Genomic DNA, 25436 nt, shown 5'->3' on the forward strand with positions numbered 1-25436 from the left:
TTGAAGGCAGTTTGTGTAAGTCTTCATATCTCTGAGTGTGTGCACACAGTGGAGAGGGTGGAGCCTTCCATCCTCAAATCTGAAAAAATTGAGAGATTTCGGAGGGCCCAGATGTGCCAAAGGTCAGAGGGATCAATACACAGGCCCTACCACGGAAAGGGAGGAAAAGGTTTGAATAGAAAACCGCTGCAGAAGGGAAGCCACTGAGAGGTAAGGGAGTTTCTGAATAATTAAAAAGTTAAGAATAAGCAAACTCGGTTGCCATGGGGGAAGGAGGTCGGGTGGGGGATAAAAAACGCAGTTGATGTGGTAATTAAGAATTTGGTGGGAGCCTGGGTAGGTCACCTCCTTTTTCAGATCAGAGCCCCATCAGAAATTCTTTCAAGTGTCCTTCTGCGTCGCCAAAGATGACAACAGCAAATCAATAAGTGCTTGAAATGAAAAGGGATGTTGACTAGCCCCCAGGCTACAGATTTCCCGCCGCCAGCCTTTTCTGAACTCCTATAGCGTGCCTTTGCACCGCCTCTCTTAAGAAGAGCTACCTTTTATTCCTATTCTCAGGACGAAGGTAAGTGCTCAGTTAGCATATCTATTAAATGTCGGCTCCGGCTCCAGCTCTCTGATTGCGCCGAAAGCTCACCGCCACAGCTCACCCAGCCTGCCGGCAGGGTAGACAACAAGAGGAAGCTTGGTCTGGCGGCTTGCAGGGCCACGCACCTCCAGAGCTGGCCCGGAGTCTTCCAGAGTTTAGCGCTTCTGGGTTGGAACTGTAAGACCCCGGTCAGAGCAAAGGGCCTGAGCCACTGCAGCCATAGGAGCGCTCCTTCCACTTGAATGCACTCACAGACTAGCACAAAATCTTTTTAACAACATAGGAGAAAGACCCCTGCTCCAAAATTAAAGCTGGGAATCACAGGAAACTTTGAGTTCCAGATATTGGTCTGTTACCTTTCCAATCTTCATCCCTCCTCTAATATGTCTTGATTTAACAAGCATTTCCTGGACGTTTTAACTGGGTAATTCATTAGTGAGTCAATACACACGTTTTGTATATTCTTTTAGCTCAAGTGGTTAAGTACTAATTTCGAAATGATTATAAAACTCCAGAATCGGCAACGCATAGTAATTTTGATTTATATGCAAATCAATTGGTTCATCTTAAATGCCTTTAAAAAAAAACAATTACTGTATTGTAGCATCGGAGGCATAGATCAAACCTCTGGAATAGACAATTCGGAAACAAGACCTGGACTAGGAAGACAATTTAGAACAGCCAACAAATCAATAATGTTTGAGGCAGTTAAACATCGCTAGCCATTGGTATTTACATACTCGCTTGTTGTCAGATAAGGAGCTGGGGAAATTGCTTGCCAGGGTTGAGATCATAATCCAAAGTGAAGAAAGTAAATGGTAGCACACAGTCCGTCACAGCGGGCTCTGAAATAATACTGTACGTTTCCCAAATCCTGACTCTTGGGTGAGAGGGAGTTGGTGGAGGTCACCCCATATTTGTCCACGGTTTTGCCCCCATTTGATCACAAAATTGTTGTCCTCTCGGAGCTTTCCAATTTGATTCCCATTCTAACAGTTCTGTCACTTGCTTCAACATATTATGGGGAGGAGTGTAATTGAGATGCTCACTAAAAATTCTCTGAACTCACTTAGCCAGCACTCTTTCTCCTAAGCTTAGTTTTATGGCTGTATTTAATTCCCTGTGCCCCCCACACATTAAAATCAGATCATCGAAATGTCCGTAGGAAAGGGTGAAGGCAATGGTCCAATGCTCTAGTTTACTTGGAAGACTATTATCTTTAGACATAGCTCAGAATTTTGAGGAAATAAAAAGGATATACGCTTTGGGGAGAAAAAAATTAATATTCTAAAATGGTGGGATTACTCCCAGGGATTACCAAGGGATCACACTGGAGTTGTTTATGTAAAACTGTAACATCCTTGAAATTCACAGATACGTAAAGTTAGTGTCTCCCCTCCCCAGGTTCCCAGTCCAGGCGATCTAGCCCTAAAGGAGCTTGTACCTTTGATGCTACAATCTTGTTTACATCTGCAGGGCAGAGAATTGCTTGCTTTGCTTGGACGCTCCCTCCACCCCCTTCTAATTTGAAGTAATCGGAATCTAAATACAGTCTCCACGGCCCACTCTTCCATTACTGCTTTGACAAGGGAAAAACCCGAAATCCACGTCTTAAATCAGATCGGTGGTTTGTAGCCCCCCAGCACCCTGCTTCTACGATTGCATGTCTAATGTATTCCCTGGTGATTCTGGGCATTAATTAGTTGTTTAATAGGAGTATGACTAAAAATGTAAAAGAAGGATTAGGAGCGTGAAACGTATGTCCAGCTCCTTCCACACACTCGAGGAGGGAATGAGAATCATTCTGTATCTTCTATTTCTCCAGGAGCCATTTGCATTTCCCACCAGCTGCTCACTTCAGCTGCACTGGCGCTGGGCGAGGCGAGGACCCAAAAGCTCAGCGCAGTGTCTGCGGCGGCCGGGACTGGGGTTAACCAGTCCCCGGAGGGCGAGACTCCAGACAGAAGGGGGCGAAGGGAAAGTGAGCTTCCCGAGCCCCTTCCTCTCTGTGCAAACCGCTGAAACCTGAAAGAGGGGAGGGAGTTGCACGCGCGTATCTGCGCGTCTTTCCAGCGCAGCTCCCTTCCCTCTCCCGGTGTCTCTCCGCGCGTCTCTGAATCTTCCGGTCTTTGGTTTTCCCATTCTCTTCCAACTTTTCCGTGAGATTGCCTGTCCTCGCCACCAGGTGAAAAGCGAGGCAGTTCTGCTACGAGCGCCTGTTAATCTCTACAAAATGAAAAGAAAAAAAGAGGGGGTTACATTAGCCCATTACTCAGAGGAGTGGGAAGGCTGCAAAAATCGTCGATGGGCAGAGGTGAAAATGACTTTCTCGGACTGCATTTTCCGGTGTGCTGTAACTAGAGTTCACTTGTGGGACTTGCAGAAATTTGATTTTCTTGCCTCGGCGAGATTTCAAAAACCAAAAATAAAAATTCTCAGAGTCATAAAGGAAATACAATTAAACAGCACGTGGCCATTTCCCCCCTCATTTCTCTCCCCTTAAATAACACTGCTTTGAGTTTCCACTGGGTAAAAAGAGAAAGTTTGAGTTTTCACGGATGTTACGTGGAGGTTAGAAATGGCTTAAAATGTAGATCTCTCATCAGTTTTCTTCGTGGCTGAAGAGGCTAACCCTTTCCATAAAATGAGTCCATCTGTCGACTGTTAGCTATTTCAAAGTGAAGGGATTTAGCATTCAAAACAAATTGAGCAAGTTTGTTTGCCTGTTTTTACTGCTAACTCAAATGAATTCAAAACACAGAGTAATTCAAGAAAACACATAACATGTTCCAGACAGCCCCCAAACGTAGGGAAAGCCCATCACCTATGTAGTGACTAGGGTTAGATTTAAGCACCAGGCTTTTTAAAATTTATCTATTTTATGCACATTCTCCAGAGTCATTATATATTCCTAAAATTGCAGATGTTGGTATATTGATTTAGGAAGAGCAATACAACTTTTACAGGGAACTTTATTCTGTATTAGGAACCAAAGACAGGTCTTTTTAATGAAGGGCCTGAGTTTTGCTTCCAAGCAGAAATTAATATTGGTGGGAAAACCTGAATCCAGGAGCAATGGCTGTGTTCCGACACTTTCCAAAAACATACATTAACAGGATGTCCTTGAGAATGAAAAAACTTTGTCCCATATGCCTGGCAGAAGCCTTCACACCTGGTCCTCCAGGCGAATTATATTTATAGTCCTTCCACTCAAAAGCAGGACAGAGCCAAAATATCCCACACACTACCAAAATACACGTCTTTGCTCAAGTCAAGAAATCAGAAAATCAGGGTTCAGGAAGTAAGGCACACTTTTCGGGTGAGAATGTCCCCTGGAATGTCACATACGCTTTGCTTTTCAGGAGCAAATGTGGACTTGAGGGAAGCTTTCTCCCCCACCCCCACTTCCATCTCGTGCAATTTAATACCATCCTTGCCAGGAACCTTAACCTCGTCATTTTAAAAAATGAGATATCCGTGACCCAGGGTGAACTTGTTGAGTGTAGGTACAGCAGAGGAAATTCTAGACTCTGTGAGCGTCTTGGCCTTGTCCAGCGCAAGCCCTTCGTGAACACTGGTCAGTGCGTGGCCGTGCCCACCTGCGCGCCAACACTCGCAGCGTGCCTGGTCCACCCGCCTTGACCTCGGGCGCGGTGTCCCGGCTGCGCTGGGCCCAGCGTCCCGGCCTTCCCCAGCTGGCAAGCCAAGCTCGCTAGCTCCTGGCTGTGGTCCTCCCACCCTCTCCATTTTTCCAGATTTCTCCTCACTCATCCTCTCTCATCCCCACCGCACCCACCTCCACTCCCGCCCTCTATCGGTCCCTCACTTTCCTCCCGCGGCAGTCCCTCTTTGCTGTGACCTCTTTCCTTAACTCTGCAGGCCTGAAAGAAGGTCACACACGCACGCTCACACCCACACTCCACGCGCCTTGTCCCAAACAAACCCATATACATTGTCCTTTGTTCCTTTTCTTGGCCACTTTCCCTGTCGTTTCCTCCCAGCCCGTCCTGATTTGCTCCCCAAGAAGTACGTTTTTGTCTCCCCGCTGCCCCGGCGCTCCCCTTTTGATTTATTAGAGCTCCCAGGTTGGCGCAGATTCCTTTTTCTTCTCCTCCATCCCATCCTCCCTTCTGGTCCTCCTTTCCACAGTGGGAGTGCGTGCTCCTGCTCCTCGGTCGGCTCCTAAGGGCCCCGCCCCGTCCCCTCTCCTTTTCGCTCTCCGGGGCTGTTTCTCCAGCTCCCGACTCTTCTGCCAGCCAGCCTCTGCTTCCCTCCCCTGCCTCGTTTCTCCTCGCCCCTGCGCGCTCCCCCCGGCGCCCGCCCGAGCGCTGTGCTCGCTCCTGGATCGCCAGCCGCGCAGCCGGGCTCGGCCGGCCGCCCGCGCGCCACTGTGCAGTGGAGTTTGGTGGAATCTCTGCTGACGTCACGTCACTCCCCACACGGAGTAGGAGCAGAGGGAAGAGAGAGGGATGAGAGGGAGGGAGCGGAGAGAGCGTGCGAGACCGAGCGAGAAAGCTGGAGAGGAGCAGAAAGAAACTGCCAGTGAAGGCTAGATTTCGGAGGCCCCTGTGCACCCGTGGACTCCTTCGGAACTTGGCACCCTCAGGAGATCTGCAGTCCTCTCAGGCCCGCCTTTCGGGCGCTTGCGGTGCAGCCGAAGCCTCGGCTTGCTGGAAATCGCCCCGAGAAGCAGTGGGACGCGGAGACAGCAGCTCTCTCCCGGTAGCCGGTAAGTGGAGGCCATCTATCCCGCAGGGATGTGAGATAATGTGAGTCTGGAAATTTGTTCCACTTCGGAGAATCTTCACCGTAGGTGATTTGTGGCTCTTGGGACTGCGTTTCGCCCAAGGTAACGCAGTTGGCAACAGATCTTGCAAAGCCCTGTTCCTTTCGTCCCCCGCCACAGACACTAACAATCTACGGGGTGCTGAAGTCGAGTGGGAAGCCAGATCAGGGCTGGCATTTAAAACGAGGTATCTTCCCTTAAATCTCGGTGCCAACACTGCAGGAACAAATCCTCAGGCCAAGGATTAGCATTCTCAAGATAAAGGGCTGGGTACAAAGTTTCAGCTACTGGAAGATTAGCCCCCTTCCCATTGTTATCCATTGGGGAAAAAAAAGATTCCATCTTAACTGGCAGTTAGTGACCTCTCAGGCCCAAGCGAATTACCTGGGAGCCAGGCCTGGATGCCAAGCTCGCACCATTTCTTTGGATTATAACTCCTTTAAATTGATCACCAGTCAGCTCCAATCTTGCACTTCAGGAGATACATTTTAAATGGATGCAGAGAACTGTTTTCCAACTGGAGATTAAGAAAAAATTTCGATTCTAAACCTCAGAAATATGTTCCTCTTTTCCAATTTAATCACTTTACTTTCTTAAGCAATTTAGAAATCAAACTATCATAGAGTGGTGTGATTTCTTTTTACTCTTTTGTATGAGTATTGTCTTATTTAACTAAATGGAGAAAACTTTTACTATTATGAATTTAAATATCAGGAATTCATACATTCTAAAACATGAAAAATTAATCTGATTTAAAAGAAATTTCCTTGCATTCTTTTTAGTCCATTAATCAAAACTAAAGATGCTTCTATAATACAAAATACCGTTTTGGCAAAAATCCATCTAAAATTCAAATACCAATAATATCAAGGAAACAAAGCACATAAGCAAAATAAGTGGAAGGTTTTTGTTGATGTAACATGAAATAAGCATACAGGGTTTCAATAATCAAACTTTCCCTAAAAAATTAGTCACTTTATTTGTGGAATGTTTTACTTTAACTCAGCAAAACTACACTTAAATTATTTAGGTGCTTTGTTCCTTAAGCTGATCCTGTTTGTCTTCAAATGTTCCTAAAGCACTGATATTAATTGGTTTTAAAGAAGGTTTACACTTGGTAAAATACAGAGCTGCATTGAGCAGTATTTTAATTTCCTTAAATAATTACCCACTACAAATTAATTTACTGGCTAATTGCACAATTTAGTTCATTTAAAACACATGTTCCTGTGCTGTTTATTTTTAAACAGTCCATTAAAGATCTTGTTATGGGGTAACAATGTGAATGAAAAGGGGAGTAATGTGAAAGGATTTGGAATTATTCGAATGATATTTTTCCTGCACTTCCATTCCTGTGGCAGTCATCAGAAATTATTTTTAAGTAAATTGTTTCATTTCTTCAGGCTTGCCTGCCTGCTTTGCCATGGTTCCATGTCCTCCATTAGCCATGTAGTGCTTTTTAGCATGCTCACAATAAAAAACCCAAGTTGGCAAAAACAAGATTCCTTGGTATAAACATTTCAACCAGAACATGAACTTTGGGGGTGAGAACTACCTCCCATCAGGAAAAGTCTCCCATCCCAATTTGTGAGATTAGCCATTGAAGCCAGTCCCGAAGTCTGGCAGCCAAATTTGTCACAGAAGACCTGCCTTGACAGGGTAAGTTTAAGGATCAGCAGGCGGGAACTGGAGGCCTCTTTTTTTAAAATTATCTTTCCCCAGTTATTTAGACTCAGTCCTTCTAGTAGGCCTGGTCATTAAATTGAAGCATAAAAATGCAGGTCTCAAGGCTCATTTTGACTACAAAATAAATCCCCAAGTCACAAGGACATGTAGGAGTGAGTTAAGGAACACGCCTTGACCTTCTTTTCAGCCCTTAGAGTGGAGCTCTATGAGTTCTTGAAGATTTGTTTTGTATTGCTTTGTTTGGTCTTCAGCACTGAAGCACGGGGAAGTGGGGGGGAAGAATGTGTAATAATTGACTGACTTTACACCGAGCAACCCAATCTTTTCCTTTTGTATATTTCATTCTTAAAAAAAAAATAAAAAATAAAAACTATTTGCAGTTACCATCTGCAGCCATCCGGCTACCGGCTAATAATGCAGCCAGTTCAAACGTATAAAAAAAAAGATTATCGAAATGATGATGACATGCAAATTTCCCCTGAAATTATCATAAGTAAACATTTGAAGTCTGGACTAATAAAATCCCATCTGTGTTACTTCATATCGAGTTAGTAGAAAGCTGTGATAATGAATTTTGTAATATCTCACGAACAGACATCTCAATCAGGGACTAATCCTGTGATTTTACTGCAGAATCACTAAATCTGGAGCCGCCAAACTGCTACTTCTGGGCCCACGGGCCCACAAGGATCGAATCGGCAGAGTCCCCGCCCGCGTTCTCGCTAGCGGGTGGGGGAACAGCCTGACGGTCCCCACCCTGGATCCCCACGCCACAGCGCCGGGCAGCCCCTCCTGTAGGCAGCGACCTTTGCCAGAGCCCCCCAGGGCCCTGCTCCTTACAGGAAAGGCCGAAACGCAGAGAAACGAGACTCAGGCCAGAGGCAGGCCCGCAGCTCCTTGCCTTGCCCCGCCTCTGTGCCTCCGCCAACCCGGCAACGCCTGCTCCCACCCCGATCCCTGCACCCGCGCGAACTGGGCCCTCCGGTCGCCAGCATACCCTGGTTAGCGTGGAGAGAGACAGGCGCTGAGAACGAAGGGGCCTAGGGAGCCCTGGACCTTCTTTTCTTCTGTCTTTAAAGCAACCGCAGTTCTTCTACCCACCCGGTGGAGCCTCTCGAGACCCACCTCTCCCAGCTTGCCTGTGGCAGAGTAGGGGGAGCGCGTTAAATACTTGGCTCGCTGCATTGTGGTTGAAAATGTGACAAGGATTTGGCTTGCCCGGGAGAGAAAGGGGGAGAACTGGGTAGCAGTTATCCCAGAGCGATTTCTCCGTCCTTGGTGGGCAGGAAACCCTCCAAGAACGTTTGCCCTGCACTCCCCAGTCTCGCTCAGTCCACCGGGTTTCTCTCCTTTACGATCTTAAATCATACTTTAGGGTAAATAAATGGCTGGGTGAGTATGTCCAGGAGAAAGTGTGGCTAAATATGGAAAAGTGGCTCCTGATAGATGACAGGCCCGAAGTCAGCGGGCTGCTGGAGCACCCTAAGCCAAGAGCCCGTTCGTTTCAGAATTACAGAAAACCGAGGGAAATGGCTGTCTAGCGCAGGGGCACGTTGGCTCTGCCGTTCTACAAATGTTTACTGAGCTCCAAGTAATGCACAAGCACTGAAGGGTGGACTTCGCACACAGCTTCCCAAAGATAAAAGTCCTCTCCACGCACCCATTCCCGCTGCCATCGCGTTCCGATGGCTTTTAACCCCGGCACCGAGATTCGTGAAAGTAGGTCCACAGCCTCCCCAGCACATTGTAGCTTTATAGGCCTCTAACCTCTGGGGCCTTTTGCTGCAACTCTGGAGGGAGATCCCCTCTTGATAAACATCTAGATGTTCTGGGCCCGAGGCTGGGGTGGAGAGGCTGCTGGACAAGCCAGAGGCTGTCAGGTCGGAAAAGCACGCCTGAAGCCTAGCACTAAGTAGGCACCTAACAGCCAACTGGTAGTCTCATCTGAGCCCTGCGCACTCGACGGCAGCCTCTTCTCACAGCCTTCCTTCTTTTCTGTTTTGCAGGTAACGGGGAATGGAGACCAACTGCCGCAAACTGGTGTCGGCATGTGTGCAATTAGGTAAGAGGCCCCCTTCTGCTGCCCGGGTCACGGACGGGAGACCGCGCCACGCGAGGGCGGTAACAGGGCACCGGCCCTGCCGCGAGGCTCCAGCGAGGGGCGCTTCCCCGAGGGGCCAGCCTGGGCAGGAAGGAAATCAGAACCAAATCGCCAGTGGCCTCTGCCTGCGGCGGGACGGTGGACAAGGAAGCAGCGATGCGCTGCGTACCGAAGCCCCCCAGCCTACTCCTCCCGGTTGGAATCGCTGGCAGCCGGGGAGGGGAGGCGCAGAGAGAGTACGGCATCCTGCCGCGGGTTGCCAGAGGGTCCGGGGGACAGGGGTGCCGTCCGCTCTTTCCTCTAACTGGGTCTTTGCTCTTTGTTCCTCTTTCTCCTCCGTCCTGCCTCGCGCCTCTCCCTCCTCCCGTCCCCGGCTCCTTTCGGCCGCGGCTCGGGACGCCTCTCTCCGCACGTGGTGCGGGCGGGCGCGTGGCCCAGGCGTGCAGCCGGCGGCCGTTGAATGTCTCTTCTCCAAAGACTCCGAAATCAAAAAGGTCGAGTTCACGGACTCTCCTGAGAGCCGAAAAGAGGCAGCCAGCAGCAAGCTCTTCCCGCGGCAGCATCCTGGCGCCAATGGTAAGGCCGGGAGGGAAGCGCAGGCCGCGCGCTGGGCACCCGCCTCCGGGACTCCGGGACTCCGGGCCTCGGGTGAAACGCAAGGAGGCGAGGCCTCCAGACCTGGTGTGCCTGCTGCTTGAACTTAGAAACTCGGCCTCTGGGTGGGACGGGAAGCAGCCGTCCCAGGGACGTTAATTCCTTTCCCCAAATTATACTGCACTCCTGAGACCCAACACCTCTCCCTGTCGCTCGCTCCCTGTGGGCTGATCCCCTACGCACGCTCCAGCAAACCTCAGCGCTTTGGTTGGCGTGGAAAAGTGGTCCAACAGCGACCTCTGTCGCTCATCATATCCCACTACGCGCAGCACCACCCGGACCCACTCAGTCCCTCAGGCTCTCAGCCATGCCCCACCCAGGCTTGTGGGTGCGCGGTTTATCGCGGGAGGCAAACACGGGAAACTTGAGTTGGCGAAAGTTTGCTTTGGCTGGTTGGGGGAGGGTCAGAGGGCTGACAACATCCCTGCAGAGCTGGAGGGCAGCAACTGTGCTTAGCAGCCCAGGGTAGAAAGGAGGTTTGGCCTTGTCGACGCGAACCTGTCTGAAGTACTGGTTGCCAGGCCTTGGGTTTTGGTGTTGTCGTTGCTTGATTGGCTGATTTCTCTCTGGAAGAGTTGGGGGCCATTGCCAGGGGAGGTCTACAGGCTTACGCAAAAAGTTAAAACGTCTCCAACCTACGGCACAGGCCTTTGCTGAAATGAAACTTGTTCTGTAGGTGTGAGTGCGTGCGTGTGTGTGTGTGTGTGTAAGGCATGGAGGGAGGAAGACGCCTTTCTTTTAAAATATATGGGGAAAAAACCCTCAAATTTACCATCCCTCTATTTTCCTGGTTTTCCCGGCTCCATAGTAAATAAGTGCCTGGCCTTAGGAAGCTGTTGACCTTTGATAGTGTGAGCAGATAAAGCCCCCCGCAGCCCTCAGCCCCTAACCCCCTCGTTCTGGATTAAAGTGTAAGAATACAAATGTAATATGGGATGAGGGGGGCGATTTTGGGACTCCGGCCAAGAAAACAAACCGTATTACTAAGAAGAAAACAAAGGCCTTGCATTGGGATTTCCCCGTGAATCGGAGAGAAAGGTCGTTTGTTGAAACGAAGTGTCTAAAGCGATCTGGAGCGTCACGCCCGGGCACCACACTACAACCTCCAGTCGCCCTGCTGGGCCAGTTAAACGCTCACTTGTTCGGGATTAACCCCATGGGGTTAAATGGGGGCAATGCCGAGATAACGTCGGGTGATTTCTGTCATTTAGATTGTGTTAAATTCTTCTTCTGTTTGATAATCGGTAGTAAAGATAAATTATTAGACCGTAATATGTTTGGGATATGGTTAAATATCAAGAGCAGCGATGACTCCTTGGGAGAATCCTTTGTGCGGGCTCAGCCCTGGCTCCTGCCAGAAGAGAGGAGCTCCCCAATCTCGCCTCGCGCGGGGCGGGCCCGCAGTCGAAAAGCCGAGGCTGGCATTTCTTGTTGTGCTGGGAGCCGGAGAGACAAAACGTCTCCTCCATCCCCCAGTCCCCATCCCGGGTTTCCTAGACCTGGGGAATACATTCTGAGGACAGGTGGAGAAGCCTGTGGTGAGATGGGGTCCTCGTAGGTGAGCAGGAAGCGGCTAACAGCCAAGGAGTCCCGTTTGCGCCAGTCACAGGCTGGGCAGGCGCCCATGGTCTTCCGCTTTTGATAATTAGCAAATAAAGAACTAGAAATAATGAATGATTGCTTTCTTAACCATTACTTTCAGGCCCGCATTATTTTAGTGCACGTGAAAGGCTCTTCTCCTACACTCAATATGTCTGTTTTCTACTTTTGCACCGAAAAGAAAAATTGCTGCCCAAACACGTTTACTGCCATTAACTAAGAAAAAGGCATGTAATGGGAAGAAATGCTGAAAATCTTGATTCAGTTGGCTATTAAGGAACTAGTAGACAAAAAAAATCACAAATGAGTGGGCAAAACTATAGCACTGCTGAAGGAAAGGTTGACAGTTGACAGAGTAACGATCCTTCCCTGATTTTAAGTTAACTTACAGAATATGCAAAGTCCTGGCCACAGCCTGCTTGTAAAACAAAAAGATTTATTTCTTGTATATTTTTAAGGTTTTTTTTAAAAAAAAAAAAAGAAAGAAAGAAAGAAAAGAAAAGAAAAGAAAAAACGTTTACAATGACACAATTTTTTGAAGGGCCGCGATAGTCTATAACGCTACCCTCTCCGCCTCTGCCCGCCCCACCACAACCCCCATAACACCGTGTCCTCGTTAAAGAATAAACGTTCTTTATAGGCAGAGTTCACTTCTAAGCAGTCCAGGCTCTGCCTTCCTTCCCAAGTGAGTCCCAAGTCCCCTTGATACCCATTGGGCAGATGCCTAGCCTGGATGGAACCCCGAACGGGGGTAGCGGGGAGCACGAGAGCGACTGGAGACCCCTAAAAGCCAGAGGTTTGAGAGAGGGTGGGCGCAGCAAGCAGAAAATGGTGTAGAAGCCGGCTGAGAACGTCCACCTAGAGCAGAGAGGCCTTTCTTTGGCTTTTCTTGATTTGGAGGTCCTGAAAGGTGCCTTCATTTTGTGGAACTCATAAAATGATCTTCACCTTCAGGAGGAGGACTGACTAACTCTCCCCTGTAATGGCTCAAAAAGTTTCAGGGCGGCGGCTCTGGGTTCTGTGCTGAAATCGGACTGCGCTGCAGCCCCTTTGGACCTGACGCCTGGCTTTGCGTCCCAACAAGGGGCGGGTGTTTCCCCCGGCCTCCCCCAGAAACGCATTAATTGTTAAATAGCTTTGGCCAGGTGGATGGGCTGAAAGCGTCGGACCCAAGGCTCTGATGTGAGCAGGCTTCCTCCCTCTGGGAGGTGAGCTCCACGGCCCGTTATGGCACCCCTAGCCGCGACACACACCTTTACACGCGGCAGCAGCTCGGCCCCAGCCTTCTTCGGAGGACCTGGGTTAACCCTGGCCGCCAGGACCGCCGCAGACCCCTCTCCGCCGCCCCGCCCCCGCGCCTCTCATTCAATCAGCAAATGTTTGCGGAGCACATAGTACGTGGACTCCTAACGTACCCCCGAAAGCAAATAATCCAGTTTTCCTCGCCGTTATGAAGCGATTTTAATCCTGACACGGACACCAGCGAGATCAGCCCAGACCGTCTCTAGCAAAACGCAAAATGGTGGTGCGTGGGGTGGTGACCAAGGCCCTGAGCCTTGTCGGAAAGAAGGGGTTGTGTAGAGAAGGGTGGAGAACTCTAACCGTGGCTAGCCGGAAGGGACAGGTGCTTGCCGAAGGGGGCATGAGGCTTGAGGAAAAAGCAAGGGGATAGGGGTAAGGGGAGGAGTTTTCCATTTTCTTTTCCCGGTCCGACCTCCGCCATCCCATTTCCCCCCAGTCAAATCTGCAGCTCACTGGCAGAAGCTGCCCCACCGCTTTGTGGCTTTTCACCACCAGGGGAAATTGTAGAAATTGCCCGAAGGTAGTCAGTCCCTGCGGATCCCTACCCGCAAAGGTGGTCTTTGCAGATTGCGTTCCTCGCTGCCGACTCGGTACACAAAGTTTCTCAAGGCTGGTTCGGCTGTAACTCCGCACCGCCCGCTGTTAATATATGCAGCAGTTGTTAGAGCGGCTCGGGGGAAAAGGAAATGTATAACGAAAGCTTATTCGTGAGCAGGAATATACTAATGGAACAATCTGATGTCTTCTTAATCCTATGTAAAAAGCTTTGTCGTCTTCCTAATATTGACTGAATGGGTAATTAATGGCTCTTCATCTAGGCGAATACCCTGTAATCCAAGATAGGCAAAAGACAACAAGCCCAAGGTAGAAGACAAAAGGCCCAACTGCAGCGGCGTTTGCCCGCCTCCTACCCCCCAGGGTCTCTGATCGGGAAAGTTTTCTCTCAGAGGAGAAAAAGGCAGGAGTGGGAGAATATATACCTACCATTTCGGGGCTAGACTTCCCCACGGCGCCTGACTACCCAGCTCAGTTTTCTGTTACTCTGTCTTTCCACCTCTAGTCCTTCTCCCTGCAGTTTTTTTTCTTCTTAACTCCTCTAGGATGACCCCCTACCACCACTGCCATGATGGTCCTAATCACCTTTCCTCCCCAAACCCCACATCTTTCACTTCAGCAACCCATGAGGCTCTTTTCTGATCCTGGAGGAGATTTCTTTCTTTTAGAACCCAATGCATAGAGTCTTTGAGAACTAAAGTAGTTGGTAGAGGAGGGAAGAAATTAATAGAAAGGGAGAGAGCATAGAGAATTGTGTGCGTATGTTTAAGAATGATCAGGAATAACAGAGTCAACTTCTTTGTGAGGATCTGACAGGAAGAGTGTCCAAGATTCTACCAGCATGTTTTTAACAGGCTGACATTTTAATTTAAACCTTTAGAAGTAATATATTACTTGGGTTACTACAATGAGGCGGGTTCCTTTTTTTTTTTTTTTTTTTTTTGTCAGCTGACAGCTTTTAAAATATTATTTCGCTAGGGAAATAAAAGCTTCATCTCAGATTATAGGTGGGTATTTTTGGATTTATGTGATTTATGGTCACCATGACAACTAATGCTAAATGTTAGCTACCAGCATGTCTGGGAGAGAGAAAACAGAAAGAAGGGAGAGCAAGAGAAATAGAAAAGGGAGATGGACATGAGCTGGAGAGGGAAGAAAAGAGAAAAGAGGAAGACAGATGAGTGTTTAATCCAACCGTTGTTTAAAAAGTGGTGGTGGGGGGGGGACTTCATTTAGCCCCTTGCCACTTCCTTCTCTCCAGGCCTGGATATCTATGCTTGATTTCATATTCCACCCTCCCTTCCCCTTTTCCCAACCCATGTACTATACCATTCTCTTTATTTTACTTAGTTGGGTGAGTAGTTGCTTTCTGGAGATTCAGTGAGCGCCTAGGAAAACTGTAGCGGTAACATGCAAATGTGAGGAAGTATTAACATGTTGGTTTAGTGATTCCAGCAAATGCCCCCTCCTCTAATCCCTCTCTCTTCTCTTCCCCAGGCCAGTATGAGGTGGGATCTCCCACTGCCATCTGAACAGTTACCCCAGCTAGTTACCCCAAATCTCAAATGTTTGAGCAGCTAGGGGATGGAAAGCAGCTGTAGGATGGAAAGATGGGTACCATTTGCAAGGACCTAGAGAGGGTGGCTGTTGCTCAGTATGTCTACAGACTTCTCATTCAGAAAACAAGCTTCCCCTTTTAACAAGCAAGAGCTTTTTAAATTCCATTTAGGAAATGGAGGAAAGGACAGCTCCAGTGAAGCCTTTAATTTCTGGGTTCTTTGGTTCCTTGGCTATGAGGGCTAGTGGGTAGTGGACTGTTTTCTGCTTGGTTTGTGTGCAGAGAAAAGCCAGGTAGTGGAGGTGTGGGGCACTTCTCACACAGGGAGCAAGGTCTCCATCTGACCTCTGTGCCTTACCAGGAGCTCACACACTCAGGCCCATCACGTGGCTCCAAGCTGAGTCCAGGCAGGCCTCGTCCTTGAGCTGACTTGGGCCAGGCAGGACTCCCACCCCTCTAAGGAGTGACAGCTCAAGGAGATATCTAATTAAGCCATATTCCAGGTAAGCTCTGAGGACAGATTCTTTCCAAAAGTCAGAGATCACTTGGTTGAGTCCCAGGCCAGACCCTGGCCGTCAATATGGAGAGTTTGACTGCACAGCCCAACCACTCACCACCATGGCCAGAGGGACTTTGCACAACTAACACTGAAAAGTGTGAAATTAAATAAGACTTTAAGACTGATAATCGGTGGCAAATACCAGCACACAACACGGCTGACCCCGTGTCACACATTTCCCTCCTCTAGGGTCTTTCTTTGAAAGAATAAGCAAGAATCCTCAATTGAGACAACCACTGATGTCTCCCAGACTCAAAACCTCACATCTGCACTGGGGTTTCCTTCCTTGCCCCAGGAAGCCGTGCAGCACCTCCAGTTTCCCTGTAAGGATAGCGCTGATGTTTTCTGTATTAGAAACTTCTGTGTTAAATAACTCAGAGTAATTTCTGTAACCAATTCAGAAGAATTTAGCCAGAGGTCACAGTAGTGCTGGAATCACAAAATGCATCAGATTGCTTGACTTCTGGCCCCTTTCTCATCTATGCTCCCTATGCCTGTGCGCCTGCAAGTCTTATGTAGATTAAATCTCCAGAATCAACCAACAGCATGCCATGGAGTTTTCATTGGACAGTGTTTCTTAGTTCCCACCACACACCTCCTTTTCCCCATGTAGAGTTTTCATGCTGGTGTCCTGCCACACAGGGGGCCTGAGAGGAATGTCACCCAATCGCCGCCACTGCTCTGAGTGTGTAAAGTGATTAGGAGATTAGGAGAGTGTTGAAACTCCTGCTGGAAAAATACAAAGAAAATCCTCACTTTGAGTCAGTTGTTTACAGAGCCTGTGTGTGTGTGTGTGTGTGTGTGTGTGTGTCATATAAAATGGATGTGAACATATATACAAATAGATATGGTTTTGGTTTTACTTTTATCTGAATTCTCTAGATAATTGTCTTTATTCACCACTTGACTTCAATGGGTCCACACAAGTTAGGACTCCTTATCTTTTCAGGCATCTAGACTGCTGGCTGATCCCCAGTGCTTCCAATATCTCCCATACTTTGGCACCACAAGGAGCGGTCACGTGCCCTTGGATTTTTCAACCACTTTGGAGTCTGATTGAGGTCCTTCATACATGTATATTTGCTGTGATGAAAGTTCCATCAGTAGAGTGGAGCCACCAGAGCTTAAATCAAAATTCTGTGTGTTTATGAAAGATGGGTTTAGAAATCTATATGGCTCTGTGGAGCTTCTAGGCTTCCTAAAATAAGGCATTTTGAAAAACACCCAAGCTTCCAAAAATATTTGCAGCTCTGCGGTTTGATTGAAAAACAGGGAGGTGGGAAGGGGGGTAGCATATACTGACTACAGTAGAGATTTTTTCATTCTTTAATGTGATGGAGTCCCTTCATGAAATGAAGCTTTAAGGGGCATGGTATTGTGGGGACCACAGCTATGCTGAGGTTTAAAAGAAGAAACTGGAATATGATTAGTAAACACATTGGGCAGAAAAGAGCTGGATTCTTATTGACTTAGTTATAGGTCATCGGCTGGCAGTGCAATGGGAGGAAATATTTACTTTACACATATACTTTATGATCTTGGGGGAATTAGAGGAAATTCAATAAGAAAACGACTAGAAACATTTAAGACCCTTATTTAAAAGACTTAAGCAAATTAGAGTCTTATCAGATTAAAAACCACTACAAATGTGAGAGCATTGTCTTCAGTGAAACGCTGTGGGGTCTGAGAAGGAGATTCTCCGCCAAATCTCAGGGATAAAATGTGTCATTTAAGCACCAGATAATGAGCAGAATGTAAATTAATTTAACCTTCTTTACCAACAGGCTGCTGGTGTAATGTGTATAATTTAGTGATAAGATTGCAGGACCTAATATAGCTAGATGTATGAGCCTCAGCTAATGCAAACCTGTCACATGAGGATGTGTTCCACTCTGAGCAGGTGTCTGTATGTGTGGAATGGGGTAACGTGGAATAAAAGGTTAAAAGCAGAAATGCTGATTTAAAGCTTACTATGAAGAAGTTTCTCCCTTGCAGCTAAATTCTTAAGGTGGGATGATACTGGTGAAGAAAGACTGAAAAACAATTCTCATTTTGGTCTTTGGACTGCGAGTTTAAAATGGGGAGGAGTTGCAGATAGGGTTTGGGGGTGGGCAGGGCAAAACAGAGACACATAAGTTGCAAATATATTTGTAGTCTGCTTCATCCACTTTGTTCTACACTGAATAGTTTCCCAATCTTGTGAACAAGGACAAGGAGGGGGTGTTTTAAAGATACTTCATGCTGGCATTGCAAATCATTGACTGTAATGTCAAACAAATACACATTCAGAGACGATAACACTAACTCAACAATAAAACAATCGCCAATGCAGAAGCCCAGGGGAGACTAGTTTGTCCGCTCCAGCTGACCTAAGCTGGGGGACAAAAGGACTTTCAAAAATTATTTTGAATATATTTAGATTTCTTTAATTTCTTTGGAAATTAGATTTACTTGGAAACAATGCTATAAAGAGTTGATGTCTCCAAAGGTGATTTTTTTTGTTGTTTATATTAATAAATAAGGCTTTGCTTTTCCTAGTTGGGGAGCTGTTCTAGGCTTTTCTCTCTTAGTCCACACCCACCACCTCTGCCTGCTTTGACTTTAAGGGCTCTAGACAGCTTTGAGCTCACTGGGAAAAGAAAATGACTGTTAAAAATTATCCTTGAAATTGGTTATTTGGCAACATTCTTAATTGTATGGAAATTCATTAAGGCATATATTATATATAATTAGCTCAAGGTTGTTGATTCTACAGGCTTTATGGATTTGAATCTGATTGATAATAAAGCAAACAGGAGAGTCGAATTTATAGCGTGGCTCTCTCGGGTTAGGATGAGCTTAATACAGTGTACAAAGAATTTGAAAGATCTAGGTTATGTGTCTTAATCAACGTTAAGTAGAATGGATAAGCTTTCAGCATTTTGAAAACGCTGGGTTAGGGTTTCTATTCTATTGTGTGTTTTCTGTCTGGGGACTAATAACCATCACAGAGAACGTGATCCGAGGCGACTTTTTATTCTTGTATAAATCCAGAGTGAACCACCAAACAGTTGTTCGTTTAAAGTCAAGGTAATTTTCTTTTGACGGGTCCATTTACTTCTCGATTTCTAATTTATTAGCCTGCGTTTTCAGGGCTCTGTCTTCTTTGCAATTAAAGTAAAACTTCTTCAGATTAGCCCAGCATTCACTTGACAGGCTGTTTGGAAAATTTAAGATCGGAGAGGTGATTTGTTGCTGTTTTTCAAATTTTCTCGTTCTAAGTAGCATGTCTCCTTTTTATAAGGGGTAGGTGATTAGAAATGGATGTAGCGAGACACAAAGAGGGGGTGTCTCGTTGAGCCTTGTACCTTTCAGCCCTTGACCTTTCCACTGTCTTCTCCCAAGTCTCCGACTCCTAGCCCCAACTCTTCACCTTTGGGTTCGGACTAAAAGCCGGATCGCCTTGGGCTGGGCAGGAGCAGAATTCCCAGGAGCTTGCCCGTGTAGACCGGGTGGGCACGGCGAGGCATTAGCCCGGCCCCGCACTGCTGATAGGTGCAGGCAGGACAGTCCCCGCGCCGCGGCTCGGGGCGTTCTGATTGGTGCGGAGCCACGTCACTCCCACCCAGCGAAGGGTCTGGGATGAGGCGGAGGCGGAGAGGGCTGGGGAGGGCCGCGGCCCAGTGACGTCTCGGCACCAGGAAGCCCGCCTCTGAGTTTAAGATGTTAGGCCAACAGGGAAGCGCGGAGCCGCAGATCTGGTCCGTCGCTCGCCTGGGTGCCTGGAGCTGAGCTGCGGCAAGGCCCGGCCCCCGGTCGACCGCCCGAGGGGTGCGCTTGTGCGCGCTGCGGAGGGTGCGCTCCGAGGGCCGAGCCTTTGCTGCCGCGGCTGCCGCCGCCGCGGGGGATCTGATATCAGCTACCTGTCCCTGTCACTCTTGACACTTCGCTGTCAGGGCTGCAGCGCGGGGGCGGGCAGAGCGCGGTCGGCGTTAGCTTTCCTCATTGGAGGGGTTCTTGTGGGAGGCAGGAGGGAAAAAGGGGGTCTTTGCCCACTCTTGTTTCGCTTTGGAGCTTGGAACCCTGCTCCCTAAAGACGCTTCAAGTGGTGCCCTCCTGCCCACATCCCCATGTCTTCGTTTGCCCGCTGACTTTCGGCCTCCGGACTTTTTCGCGTGAGCCTTCCGGAGGAGACGGGGGCGTCTTGGCTTGAGGACTCGGCGGGGGTTGCGTCCCCTGGCTCTGCCCGCAGCGGGGAATCTCCGCGCCTAGAGCGCGACCCGAAGCGGGCAGCGGCGGCTACGGGGGCTCGGCGGGGCAGTAGCCCAGGACTGGTAGAGCCGCGCGCTCCCTCGTCCATGAACTGCATGAAAGGCCCGCTGCACTTGGAGCACCGAGCAGCGGGGACCAAGCTGTCGGCCGTCTCCTCATCCTCCTCCTGTCACTATCCCCAGCCATTAGCCATGGCTTCGGTTCTGGCTCCCGGTCAGCCCCGCTCCCTGGACTCCTCCAAGCACAGGCTGGAGGTGCACACCATCTCCGACACCTCCAGCCCGGAGGCCGCAGGTAAGGCGCCGCGCCGCCCCGCGGACAGTCCAGCTCGGCTGCCCCGCGCCACCGCTCCTTCTCGCCCCAAGGAAGTCAGCCCCTCCTGGGGGAGGCGTGGTGGGAGCGGTCGTTCGCCTGGCTCCCCGCAGAACTTCCGGGAGCCGGAATTCTGACGACCCGGCGTCCCTTTAGTTCTCCCTAGATCGGCCCGGCTTCCCGGGGGCGCTAACGGCGCGAGCAATTCTGCCGCCCTCTCTAATCCTACCCGGGCCTCCCTTCTGTTTCCTGGGTCACAAAAATCCCAGCATCTCGATTCCAGGAACTTCAGAGGTCGCCCCACCTCTGTCCCTGTTTTCTCTCGGCTTTCAGCTCCTGAGGAGCTCCACTCGTTAGGAAACTGTCTGAAACTACTCAGAAATGCCCCTGGAGAAGAGGCTTTTTTTTTTTTTTTCGAAAGAGCCGGCGAGTTGGGTGCCCAACTGAATCCCCACACCTTCTTTTCCTAGCCTTCCCAAACCGCATCGAAATCTGAGCTTTCTGCGAGGGGGGAGGGGGGTCTGTAAACCGCTCGAGTGTGCGTCCCAGGAGATTTGGTGTGTCTGCTCAGAGGTGTATAAATATACTTGAAAGCAGAGGCTATAAAAATGAATGTGCCGCTGCAGTGAGATAAACATGTAAATAAAACGTGAGGCGCTGGGGGAGGGGCGGAGATGGGGCGCGAACACCACACTCGCGCCTGCACACCCCACAGGCGCAGCGCTCCTCGTGGCCCGGAGCCGCTGCCCGCACCCTCCTCCAGCGCCAGGCAGCCCAGCTCTTCCACTGTTTCTGCTGCCGGTCCAGTTGGAGTTTGCGGGTTGCAGGTGGGCATGCTGACGGAGAAATTGTGTGTTTCGTTTTCAGAGAAAGATAAGAGCCAGCAGGGGAAGAATGAGGACGTGGGCGCCGAGGACCCGTCCAAGAAGAAGCGGCAAAGGCGGCAGCGGACTCACTTTACCAGCCAGCAGCTCCAGGAGCTGGAGGCCACTTTCCAGAGGAACCGCTACCCGGACATGTCCACACGCGAAGAAATCGCTGTGTGGACCAACCTTACGGAAGCTCGAGTCCGGGTAGGAGCCAGCGCGGACCCTGGGAGGGTTAGGGGGAGGACATTGTGGAGGTGCAGGCCAAGTAGACCAGGACGGAGTGTGAAGGCAGCGCTGCCCTGCAGGGCGCCAGTGGGGCACAGCTTTGCAAAGGCAGAAGGCCTCGCTACTGCTGGGTTGCAAAAGAACAACTCCCTTTCTGAGGCCGACAGGACTGACGGCCTGGCTCAGGCTCCCAGAGCGGCACTCGCTCACTGCCCCGCCTTCCTGCGACCTCACGAGCTGGGCCGCATGGGTAGTCCCCTGAACAAGGCATTGTGATCCTGGCTTGCAGTTGCCACGCGAGAGCTAATAAAATCCCTACCAGGTCAAGAGCCGCAAACAGACTCCAACCTGCACGCCTTTAGCAAGGAAGACCCACCAGAGACACGCAAGAGTTGGCCCTCCCTGGGAAATCTTTGCGCTGGGCCTGGCCCAGCTTTTTCTCTCCAGGGCTCGCGCTTCTTACACCTTCTTTATGGTTTTTTCAGCCATTCAGGTCTCTCCCACACACCCTATTCCCTGGTTTTGTGATCTCCAGGAGCAAATTTTTAATACACAATTACTAGTCCTCTTAGAAGGAGGAAGAAAAAAAGAAGAAAGACTTTTCAGTTTGGTTTATTTATCTTCTCTCAGGAGTTGAACTCTGGGGATTGAAACTCACACCCCTCCTCTAAATTATAATCATAGTTTTGTAAAAAAGGCTTACCTTAACTTTGAAGCAAATCTGTACTTTATGGATTGGCAAAAATGAGCTTAAATAAATTACCCAATAGCAACGTCCTGGTTTATCCTGGTCGGTGGAAGATTCCAAATTTGTTAGGATTCTGGAAGCAGAAAACAGAATCAAGCAAATCAAGCAGCATTCAGAGGCTTTGTTATTTAAAAAAAAAAAAATGTAAGTGCTCTGGGTAGAAAAATAAAGTCCCGGTTGGAGCAGAGAAAGCAAAAAGAAGAAAACAATGATAAAAAGAATAAAGACCATCATGTGCTCCCAAATCAAAGGGAATGAAGACGCTCTCTGGGTGGCGTTTATACAAGGCATAAGGCTATGCTGGTGGGATAAAAGAGCCGGGAAGAAGTTGAAAATGGTTTTAGTTTAACTGCCTAAAGCCAGCGCTGGGTCCCAGGCGGCGTGGTTTTGTGCAAGGTCAGTCTTTCATTAGCCCTCTTGCGCATCGGGGGAACGGGCCTCTCACGTACTCTTCTTGCCTGGGCAAAGTTTAGATGGCCTAGGGTAGAAATGGCAAGTAATTAAAATAAAGACATGGTCTATGGGTTTTCTGGGACCCTTCGAAAAGGCCCTCCCACCCTTGCGCTATACCGCAGCTCCTCCCTAGTGCTCTGTCGCCGCGGCGCTGGGCTCTCCTTGCAGCTGCCTCTCCTTCCAAGGCGGCTGCTTGCCGAGCCAAGTGGGAGTGAGACATGCTTTTTATAGCAGTCGGGTGCAAAGAGGAAGGGGGATAAAAAGGAAATTGAGAATGAAAGGAAAAAGAGAAAAAGCGGATTAAGCTGCTGGGCCCGGTGGAGATGTGTAATGTGAAACATCAACGGTGTCAGCTCGGAGATCTCAGGCCAGGCCTCGCTCCAATACACAAAAGCTGCCGTCTGGGGCGACGGGCGGGCCCGATGTGGATTGGGAGCGGGGTTGCGGCGGGGCCACCGGACACGGGTGGGGGCCAGCCGGCCTGGGAGGCCGCCTGCAAAACCAAACGACCAGGCTGAGCCAGGCGCGCGGGCCAGGCCTGTTGTGGGCGGAGGGTGAGAAGGGGCAGAGCGAAGGAAGGGGGGAATTGCAGAACTACCTGTTCCGGGTTCCCGGGGTTTAATATGCCAAGCTTGTGGAGTTAAGGAGCTGACGGGAAGGTGGTCTTTTGCTTTTTATTTGGTTGTTTTGCTAGACGAGAAATGGTGTCGGCACGTACCAGGGGGTGAGGGACGACAGTGGAGGTCAGGGAAGGGAGGGAGGAGTTGCGATGGAAAAACAGCGGTCCTCTGTTGCCCTTCCAGCACCTTCTCCTCATCCGTGGGTCTGTGGCTTTGGAATGGAAGCAGGTTTGCAAGGTGCCCCGGGAAGGGTTGGGCGAAAAGCCTGCTGTCCGCGTTTATTTTACGGCGAGTAAACAGTTTTGGGACCTAGAGAAAAGCCCGGCTGAGTGATCAAGTGGTCTGCAGGCCTCCATGCGTTCAGCTGGGGTTTGTGGCGTAGCTCCGAGTCCCAGCTCGCAGGCCAGAGCCGACCAGGTCTCCCACGCTTGGCGGAGACCCGAGTAACCGAAAGCTGGTTCCAGTAGCTTGGAGTGCACGGCGGTGCAGCGAAGGGAGGCCGCCAGGGTGTGTGAGCGCGCTAGCGCGTGTGTCGGGGGAAGAGGAGGGTTGGCCTCCTATGGAAATTTTATTAATCTGGACTGTGGCATCTGTTTGCTCCCTTGCCCCAACCGCCCCCAGGTTTGGTTCAAGAATCGTCGGGCCAAATGGAGAAAGCGGGAGCGCAACCAGCAGGCCGAGCTGTGCAAGAATGGCTTCGGGCCGCAGTTCAATGGGCTCATGCAGCCTTACGACGACATGTACCCGGGCTATTCCTACAACAACTGGGCCGCTAAGGGCCTTACGTCCGCCTCCCTGTCCACCAAGAGCTTCCCCTTTTTCAACTCTATGAACGTCAACCCCCTGTCATCGCAGAGCATGTTCTCCCCGCCCAACTCTATCTCGTCCATGAGCATGTCCTCCAGCATGGTGCCCTCAGCGGTGACGGGCGTCCCGGGCTCCAGCCTCAACAGCCTGAATAACTTGAACAACCTGAGCAGCCCGTCGCTGAATTCCGCGGTGCCGACGCCTGCCTGTCCTTACGCGCCACCGACTCCTCCATATGTTTATAGGGACACGTGTAACTCGAGCCTGGCCAGCCTGAGACTGAAAGCAAAGCAGCACTCCAGCTTCGGCTACGCCAGCGTGCAGAACCCGGCATCCAACCTGAGTGCTTGCCAGTACGCAGTGGACCGGCCTGTGTGAGCCGCACCCACAGTGCCGGAATCCTAGGACCGTGCCGGATGGGGCAACTCCGCCCTTGAAAGACTGGGAATTAATGCTAGAAGGTCGTGGGCACTAAAGAAAGGGAGAGAAAGAGAAGATATATAGAGAAAAGGAAACCACTGAATCAAAGAGAGAGCTCCTTTGATTTCAAAGGGATGTCCTCAGTGTCTGACATCTTTCACTACAAGTATTTCCAACAGTTGCAAGGACACATACACAAACAAATGTTTGACTGGATATGACATTTTAACATTACTATAAGCTTGTTATTTTTTAAGTTTAGCATTGTTAACATTTAAATGACTGAAAGGATGTATATATATCGAAATGTCAAATTAATTTTATAAAAGCAGTTGTTAGTAATATCACAACAGTGTTTTTAAAGGTTAGGCTTTAAAATAAAGCATGTTATACAGAAGCGATTAGGATTTTTCGCTTGCGAGCAAGGGAATGTATATACTAAATGCCACACTGTATGTTTCTAACATATTATTATTATAAAAAATGTGTGAATATCAGTTTTAGAATAGTTTCTCTGGTGGATGCAATGATGTTTCTGAAACTGCTATGTACAACCTACCCTGTGTATAACATTTCGTACAATATTATTGTTTTACTTTTCAGCAAATATGAAAAAAATGTGTTTTATTTCATGGGAGTAAAATATACTGCATACCAATTGGTCTGGATTCTTTCTGCCCTCCTCTGTCACTAACTTGGCCAGGGCATCTCAGTCACTGCTTCCTAAACAAACCAGCTCCCTCTGCCTGCCTAGTTAAACATACAAGGCAGCAGTCCTTATTTAAATGTGGTAGAAATAAATTATAGCCATTCATCAGAAACTGAAAAGAAAAAAGGCATTGCCAGGAAGGAAAAAAAAAAAAAAAAAAGACTGCAAAATCTAATCTTGTCTCTCAAATTTTTCTTTGGCTTAAACTCAGAGGATTCCATTATTGCGAGCGAAAAATATGAGAAAGAAAAAAGGAGAAAGAAATGTAGCAAGTACATGAGCTTGGAATGACTCTCAAGTTTACTCCTCTAGGGGGAAACCCACACCTCTGGCAAATTGTTCTGGAGACATATTTGTGCATGTATGCATGGTGTACAGTTTATATATACATTTCTCTCAGGAGGAATACATCTATAATAAATTTACAAGGAAACACCTCCAGTTCAAAATATTTAGGCCTCCACGTTTATCTTTCAGGCTTAAGTAGAGAGATCCTTCATGTTATATTGCATTACTATTTCTAAATCCTTTGGAGACATTAAAAGAAACAAAGACGATTTCTAATAACTACAGCCCTTCAGTTTCTCAAAGAGCCCAGGGGTTGAGAGGTTAGAGTGGAGTTTCCTGAGT

The 25436-nt window shown here is 49.0% G+C and overlaps 1 protein-coding gene across 5 annotated transcripts; it reads left to right on the forward strand.

Annotated features, from left to right (window-relative positions):
* PITX2 (paired like homeodomain 2) lies at positions 1 to 24755 on the forward strand. Of its 5 annotated transcripts, none has more exons than XM_012436613.2 (5): positions 1 to 210; positions 9071 to 9126; positions 9604 to 9741; positions 20823 to 21028; positions 23492 to 24755. In XM_012436613.2, exons 2-5 carry the CDS (start codon positions 9081 to 9083, stop codon positions 24053 to 24055), a joined length of 954 nt encoding a protein of 317 aa, XP_012292036.1. In that variant the 5' UTR covers positions 1 to 210; positions 9071 to 9080; the 3' UTR covers positions 24056 to 24755. The 5 variants fall into 5 exon arrangements, with proteins under 5 accessions (XP_012292036.1, XP_012292038.1, XP_064240069.1 ...); XM_064383999.1 differs by lacking the exon at positions 1 to 210 and adding an exon at positions 5067 to 5321; XM_012436615.2 differs by lacking the exon at positions 9604 to 9741 and having other exon boundaries at positions 2 to 210.
* Positions 24756 to 25436: the final 681 nt, after the last annotated feature.

Source organism: Aotus nancymaae, unplaced genomic scaffold, assembly GCF_030222135.1.
Source record: "Aotus nancymaae isolate 86718 unplaced genomic scaffold, 86718_ANA_hifiasm-v0.15.2.pri h1tg000033l, whole genome shotgun sequence".
Lineage (NCBI taxonomy): Eukaryota > Metazoa > Chordata > Mammalia > Primates > Aotidae > Aotus > Aotus nancymaae.